Source organism: Trichechus manatus, unplaced genomic scaffold (genome assembly GCF_000243295.1).
Source record: "Trichechus manatus latirostris isolate Lorelei unplaced genomic scaffold, TriManLat1.0 scaffold00046, whole genome shotgun sequence".
Taxonomy (NCBI): Eukaryota; Metazoa; Chordata; class Mammalia; order Sirenia; family Trichechidae; genus Trichechus; species Trichechus manatus.
The window spans coordinates 5,520,256-5,528,587 of NW_004443982.1; the positions used below are offsets into that span (position 1 = coordinate 5,520,256).

General features: G+C 39.1%; 1 protein-coding gene across 5 annotated transcripts in view; it reads right to left on the minus strand.

Moving 5' to 3' along the window:
• Window positions 1–2,398: 2,398 nt before the first annotated feature.
• ZNF157 (zinc finger protein 157) overlaps window positions 2,399–8,332 on the minus strand; it is a 69,596-nt gene continuing 63,662 nt past the window's right edge. For 3 of the 5 annotated variants that reach the window (XM_023731882.1, XM_004376889.2, XM_023731881.1), the window contains exons 2-4: window positions 6,131–6,257; window positions 5,744–5,839; window positions 2,399–4,818 (exon numbers count right to left, since the gene is read on the minus strand). In XM_023731882.1, the coding sequence (XP_023587650.1) occupies window positions 3,593–4,818; window positions 5,744–5,839; window positions 6,131–6,179 (1,371 nt within the window). In that variant the 5' untranslated portion in view covers window positions 6,180–6,257 and the 3' untranslated portion in view covers window positions 2,399–3,592. Of the gene's footprint in view, window positions 4,819–5,743; window positions 5,840–6,130; window positions 6,271–8,332 lie in introns of those variants that run through there. The other 2 variants (XM_023731884.1, XM_023731883.1) reach the window with 2 other exon arrangements.

Below are 8,332 nucleotides of genomic sequence, written 5' to 3' on the forward strand. Positions count from 1 at the left end.
AGATAGCTAGAGAACTAAGGTAACCAGTGTCTAGGCTGATTTGAGTTTAGCAGATTCTGCTGGGGCAAAGGTTGTGATAAAACAAGATGTTGTGTGCTAATGGTAGGTCAGCAGACAGTGTGCTCTGGCCTAGAAGGGATGACAAACGACTGTTGTAGGCCAATGGAGTGCTAGTAGACACTGTGCTGACATGTCATGGAAGTCAAAAACACTGAGGAATATCAGCAAACAATGCTTAGACTACTGGGAGTCATATAGACTATGGTGTTGGCCAATGGGGGAATCACCATATACAGTAGGCCTCAGTAAAGGTTATTTTCATGGGGCAAGACAACTTCTAAAGCCTTAAAAAGACTGACTCTCTCACTGCCAGTGTCTTCTATCTGATCTGGTGGTTGAGATTCCTGGTTTTCTCCCAGGGAGCTGAAGTCTGACTCCTGGTGTGGGAAGAGGGAACTTTTTATTGTTTTGTTTTTAAATTTTAATTGAGATATAATTTACACACAATGAAACACACAAATCTTAAATATACCCATTTGATGACTATTGTATACATCCCTGTTGACATACATTCCCATCAAAATACAGAACATTTCCATCATACCAGAAAGTTCCTACCTTTCCTCTACAAGTCAATTCCTACCCTAGAGGCAACCATCTGCTTTCTGGCACTATAGACTATTTTTGTGTATCTCTGATATTTTTGTTAATAAAATTTTAAAACATTGAATTTAATTTTTAAATGGGTAAGCTGAAGATTGGAAGAACTGATGAGATGGCATCTTGATAAATTAATACTGAGTAAATGAGGGTGAGGGAATGCTGTATACAAAATACAGAAAGTTTAAAATGCATATTCAAATTTATGCTCTCTGTTGGGATATCTGATATTAATTCGAAGGCCCTGGGTCATCATAATTATTGGGGGACATTAAGAAAAACAGCAAAAACATAAGTATTTAATTTAGCATCAATTTACTCTGGTATCACACTACCAAACATTAAAGGTAAAGGATTCACTTTTGCTTGTCAAAAAAAGGTGCAATAAAGAACATTCTCAGATAAAGTTGAAAAGTTCACCACTTACAGATCCCTATAAAGAAAATTCTATAGTATTCTTCAAGCAAAGAAGAAAATGAATCTGGATGGAATGCAAAAAGGAATGAAGAGCAACAAAAGTGGTGAACATGTGGGTAAAACTAAATGAATACTGCCCATATAAAATAAAAAAAAATTTTGGGGAAGATTACACACACACAAATACAAATACTACATATAAATACATATAAAACTCCATAATACATTTTGATATATATACACATATTCCAAATAAATAGATATAAAACCTCATAATACCGTATTTTTACAAATAACATGCACCTTCTATGTTTGTTTGCCAACCACTCCCTCCCCGCTGTGAGGTATTTTCATAATAGCTGCTAGGCCAGTTTTTTTTAATATGCTGCTATAAAAAAATTGGCATAGTGCACTTACAAAAATACTTAGCAAGGGGGATCAGTTGGTAAACATAGAAGGCATGTGTTATTTGCGTAAAAATATGGTACCTCATATATATTTTATACGTACATGTATACAAGCAAAGTTGCTATTAAAAGATTAACTTTCAAAGACAATATCTTTGTGAAAAGCATAAAATATCATTGAAGGTCAAAAAAGATGAAATAAAAAAATGAAAAGATAAACCATATTCATGAATGGGAAGGCTTAGAACAATTTCACACCTTTCTGTTTGCCAAAAAATTTTAAAGACTGATAATAAGTTCCAGTGAATATGTGGGAAAATGGAAACTTTTCCTAAAATTGCTTTTGAGCATGTAAATTAATATAACTTGGAGAAAAAATTCAATATTTAATAAAGTTGAAAATTTTATGTATTAATAAGGGCCCACTCAAAAAGCACACCAGTTATTTTACAAAGGGAACTTAATATAAAGAATTAGGTGGCGCAAACAGTTTACACTCAACTGCTAATCTAAAGGTTGGTGGTTCGAACCCACCCAGTGGTACTGCGCAAGAAAGGCCTGGCAATCTGCTTCTGTTAAGATTACAGCCAAGAAAACCCTATGGAGCAGTTCTATTCAGTAACATATGGGGTCTCCATGAGTTGAAATTGACTCAATGGCAGCTAACAACATGAAATTGTTAAGCATGTAACTGGAAAGATAGAAAAAGAACACTAAAGTTATCATGGAGGTAGCAACTGTAAGCAGCAGCTAGGTTAGGATAATAAAGAGAAAAAGTTGGAAAACCAAAACCCAAATCCATTGCCATCAAGTCAATTCCAACTCATAGCAACCCTATAGGACAGAGTACAACTGCTCCATATGGTTTCCAAGGCTGTAATCTTTCTGGAAGCAGACTGCCACATCTTCCTCCTGTGGAGCAACTGGTGGGTTCGAACTGCTGACCTTTCAGATAGCAGCCAAGAAGGGTCAAGGAGGGGTCCCATGTGGCTAGGACTCAGACCTCTAAGGAAGTGGTACCAGCCAGCTGATGCCATTGACCCTGAAGGGCATAGGTTGCCATAAGGCTGATTCTGTGAGTGTTAGAAAACTGCAAACTGGATTAAACTGCTGCCACAGCAAGAAACTGCACTGTCCAAATGAAGAAGCAATGCTGGGCTGACACCCCAATGACAGGAAGGAAAACAAAAAAGGAGCAAGTATCTTCTTCCTTCTCCAGCCTCAAAGATTATCTCTAGTATCTCTTATTGGAAAGGCAGAACAGACAGCAGCTGGCAAGACAGAAATGTAAATTGTAGAGTCACAGCCCCAACATCACAAAGCACAGTATAGAAGGGTGGGTTTGGAACTGGGAGACAGTAGCTTAATAACTGGCACATTGCCTACACCCATCAGTTCCACTTATAGGTTTAGACACAAAACACAGAAACACTACAAATGTCCTTCACTAGGGGAATGGAGAGATAAACGAATAAACCAGACCTATATTTATCAACATGGATAGATCTTAGAAAGGTAAAATTACGTAAAAACAGCAAGTTGCAGAACTTTAAAAATAGTGTGATGCCACTTATGTAAGCTTTTAGAAAGACAGCATGGTATTATATATTGCACTATACTTTATACTTCAGAGAAAAGTATAGGAGAATATTATCGCCCTGAAATTGATAATATTAAACATAAAACTTCAGTAGAAGAGTTAACAAATTAAAGAACAAGGCACAGCCTGGGACAAAATATTGGCAACGCACATCACTGACAAAGGATTTTTTATATCCTCATATGTTAAAAACAAACAAACAAAAAAAAAACCAACAACAGCATTTAAACCAAGAACTAAAGGACAAACAACCCATTAAAAAACAATGAGCAAAGGATATAACGGTCAATGCGCAACAGAAAAAAAAAACTCAAATATCCAATCGACAGATAAGAAGATGGTCAACCTCACCACTATTTAGGGAAATCCAAATGAAAACAACAAGAGCTATCCCGAGGGGCTCAGACATTTTTTCTAGCAATGTAGCTGCCAAATTGTTACAGGTGCACTCTGTGTGCCCTGGTGCCCAGACACCCCAAGGGGATTGATCAAATGGTGAAGGGAGTCTTCAAGCAGAAGCTTTGTCAATTGTACAAGATAAGGACCAGCTGATATGCGTTCTCTGATGTTCTGTGAGGTGTGCTTTCCGGCAAAAGCCTTTCCCACATTCTTGACATTCAAAGGGTCTCTCTCCTGTGTGAACTCGCTGATGTTCAATGAGGCGTACTTTCACATAGAAGGCATTTCCACATTCATTACATTCATAAGGTTTCTGTCCTGTGTGAGTTCTCTGGTGTTGACAAAGGGATTTCTTCATACTGAAGATTTTCCCACATTCACTACATTCATAAGGTTTTTCTCCTGAATGCATTCGCTGATGTTCAATGAGGCGTGCTTTAACATAGAAAGCATTACCACATTCATTACATTCATAAGGTTTCTCTCCTGTGTGAATTCTCTGATGTATACCAAGAGATGAATGCACCCTGAAAGATTTTCCACATTCATTACACTGATAAGGTTTTTCACCTGTATGAGTTCTCTGATGATTATTGAGAGTCATCTTCATTCTAAAGAATTTCCCACATTCACTACATTTATAGGGTTTCTCGCCTGTGTGAATCCTTTGATGATGAGTTAGGGAATTCTTTGTACGGAAGTTTTTCCCACATTCATCACATTCATAGGGTTTCTCGCCTGTGTGAACCCTTTGATGTTGAGTTAGGGAATTCTTTGTACGGAAGTTTTTTCCACATTCACTACATTCATAGGGTTTCTCCCCTGTGTGCATTCTCTGATGAATAGTGAGGGTTGCCTTTTCAGAAAAGGTTTTTCCACATTCATTACATTCATAAGGTCTCTCTCCTGTGTGTGTTCTCTGATGTAGGATGAGCTGTGACTTCCTGGCGAAAGATTTCCCACATTCAATACATTTAAAAGGCTTTTCCCCTGTGTGAGTTTTGTGATGAGCAACAAGATATGATCTTGCACTGAAGGTTTTTCCACATTCACCACATTCATAGGGTCTCTCCCCAGTGTGTAGTCTCAGGTGTTCAACAAGGTTTGATTTTCTGCAGTAAGTTTTCCCACATTCATGACATTCAAAGTTTTTTTCTCCTGTGTGTGTTCTCCTATGTCTAACAAAGTCTGTTTTCTTATGAAAGGCTTTCCCATAGCCATTATATTCAACAGTTTGATCCAAAGTTTGAATCTTCTGATGCTGAAGAATGTCCTTATCAAGCAAAAGGGCATTACCCTCAACAGAATTGTTGCCACACAGCAGTGAGAGAGAGCCTTTAAAAACAAATCAGATCATGTCACTTTCACTCAAAACCCAGCCATGGCTTGCCTTGTCACAGTAAAAATTTAAAGTTCTTAACACAGTCTATAAAACTTTACATAATTTGGCCCCCTGCTGACTCTCTGATATCACCTCTTAACACTCTCACCCTCACTCATTCCCCTCAAGCCACACTGGCCTACTTGCTATTCCTAGGATATACCACTATGACTAGGTTTGGCATTTGTGCTCTGTCCAGAATACTCAGAATCTACATGGCTTTTTCTCTCTCACTTCATTGATGTTTGTGCCCTAAAGTTAACCTCATCGAAGCGCCTCCCCTGCCCACATTACCTAAAAGCACATACACCATCATTGTCTATCCTTCTTATCTTGCATTAATTTCCTTTTCACCACCAAATTATATATTTGTTTGTTTGTTTTTTCTTTCCTTCCCTAGACTGCAAGCTCCAGGAAAACAGAAATATTATTTTATTCACTGCTGGATCCCCACACCTAAAATGTGACCAATATATAACTGACACTCCTTTAAGATTTGTTAGATGACTAAATGAATGCACGAATGAATGCCTAACAACAGAAAGTATCCAAGGCAATGGAGGGAAGGAAGGCAGTTGAGAACACTAAAAAGAGAGACTAATAAGAATAAATATCTAAGACGAGACAGGTAGGGACAGGTAAGAGTGGTAAAATCCCTACAAAACTCAAGATAAAATCTGAGAGCATTTAAGTGTGAGGGTGATAATGGAATGTGTTATTTAGGTATCTGAAGATACCTTCTGTCTTCCAGCCATTTTCAAAGAGCTAGGCCCTCTAAAAAGAGATTCCTAAAAGATATTTTACAAGAATAACCCTTGACCTGAATTCCTGGAATCTTATTTTCCCTATTTTCCATCTGCCTGGTTCTCGCTCACTCACCTGAGTAATTATGCCCTGAAGATTCCTCCTCTAATATCCACAGCTCTTCCCCTCGCTCCAACTTGAAGATCATCTCTGGTTTGGCCACGCAGAGGCCTGTTAATGGGAAATGGAATAGGACATCGGCCAAGTTGCCTGAGTTTTAGGACTTCTGATGGAAGAGGAACTGCATCTTCAAGAGCTGTACAGGGAAGGGGGCCCATTTAAAACTTTCACTGGGGAAGTGAGAACACATACATTCTTCTTGGTGCCCCAAACTGATCAATCATCTGTGACCCTTGAATCTGAAAATAAAATATCATCAAACTCTACAGAGACTCCACACATTACTGAAACCAAGAAAGAGAAACACATGCTACCAGGAGTTACATGGACAATAATCCTCACCCACAGATGCCAGGTTGCTGTAGTTCTCCAGCATCACATCCTTGTGCATAGTCCTCTGAGCAGGATCTAGTCCATGCCACTCCTGCCGGGTAAAATCCACAGCCACGTCCTCGAATGACACTGATCCCTGTAACAACAATCTGCAATCATCAGAATGGGAGACATGGAAAAGATGTGTGGGAACTAATTCTCTCTCAATTTAGCACCGTTAAGAGTTCACCAAAAAAAGTTACACTGGACACCCAACTCTGTGTCTTGCTTGATATTATACTTTAGGGGAAGGAGACAGAAAAGCCCTGCTAGTATGTTAATTTATTAATTCATGAAGAAAAGACTAACGAGACTACTGAGCTGACATTATATGCTTGGACATATCCAAGTACTAGGGAAATGAAAATGGGTAAGACATGCAGCTTGTTCAAAGGAGCTCATACCCTGGTAAGGATACTTGAATACGAACACATACCTGCAATGAGGTGTTACAGGAGCTATGCTTGACATGTGACCAGTGTGCACTGGGGTTTCACAAGGGATGGAAATGAATTCCGCTTTGTGTTATTAGATTGGAGGTAGAGCTTTGAATCCTTAAACAAGAATATCATTTCCCTCATGAATATGGGGCAATAGCATAAGAAAAGGCAGAAAGATATAAAATATACAAAGAAAGTTCATGGAACTACACACAGCACAGTATGACAGAAGACTAGTGCTTCAGGATATGATGAGGTAAAAGACTACAGTGACATTCAGGGGCCAGGTAGTGGAGGGATTTAATTTTTTTTTCTATAGATCATTGGTCTCTAAAATACTTGATTCCTTATACCATCAGAACATTTTCTGACCATCCCATAATATGTTTACATTTATAATTTATACAGAAGTCCTTTCAAGTGGGAAAAAGGGAGAGTGTTAATCCCAGGGTAACTGCATGAGCAGCTGAGCTGAGGCTGATGCCATATACTGAGATTAGCAAAACAGGAAAGGCAATGCGTTTGGCAGAGGAAGAAATTGAGATAGATCTTGGACATACACTGGAGTGTTTATGGAGTATACTGATAAGAGATTTCAGCTGGCAGGTGGATGTGTGATTCTGGAGCTCAGGAGAGAGGGCTAGCATAGAAGTCAAGGTTTGGGAGACAAGAGCATTTCAGTACTAGCTAAAGCCATCAGATGAAATTGAATGGCTGAGAGAGGGCAGAGTTTGAGGGAAGCACCAAGTACAGGGTCGGAAGGGACACCAATATGCCATGAAAATTAAAAAGTAATGTTCTGAATGGTAGGAATAGAACCAGGAAAGTGTGGAATCTTGGAAAGTAAGAGGGGAGACAGTTTCTGGTTTAAAGTTGGTAGATGTAGCACATACATTTACCTCCCCCTATCTTGAAAACATAGTTGGGAAAAATGGAAAATGAACAAAAAAATGCCTAACAGTGGAATACAGAAAGGGTAGACTAGAAATTTTCAGTAATTTCAGAAGATATACAGGACATCAGATAAAACAGGAGAAGTAGGAGCAAATACAAACAGACAACTGGGCAAAGGTAGCAGGCATCCTCTAAGTAAGACCTCTAGCTTCAGAGTCATCAGTGACAAGGAGACGAAGTGGGCAGTGAGGGAATATATGGGCCATAAATGGAAGAGAAAAAACAGGACAATAGATGGAAAGAGTCAGACCACCTTTGGGGGATTCCCACATTGTATGGACACAGCAGCAGCCAGCTGGGATGAAAACTGAAGGTAAGCGCTCTCTCCATAAAGGGGGCAACTGCTTCAAGAGCTCAAGAGTATGGACAATGAAGTCAAAGAAAGAAGCTGGATGCAGTGAAAAATAACTATGGGCCTCCATACCAGATGCGGATTTTCTTTTAAGGCAACTTTTTAATGAAACAAACTATAGCGCTCTCACCCCCGTGTAAGGCACCCATGCTCCAGGAATTGAAGTGGGTCCCCACAGGTTGCCTATATCTTCCTTTACTGCACAAGAAATAGAAGAAAATCTTTCAAAATTCTAAACAATATTCTCAATTACATTAAAAAAATATTGCCGGTAGTTCCGGCAAAATGGGGCTCTAGGCAGAAGCACCACGCCGTCCCTCCACAGCAAAGATCTGAAAAAATAAGCCGAACAGAGAATACAACAATCCTGAAACCCTAAAACATCAAATGAAGAGATAAAGAACTCAGCCAAGCACCAAATGGAGT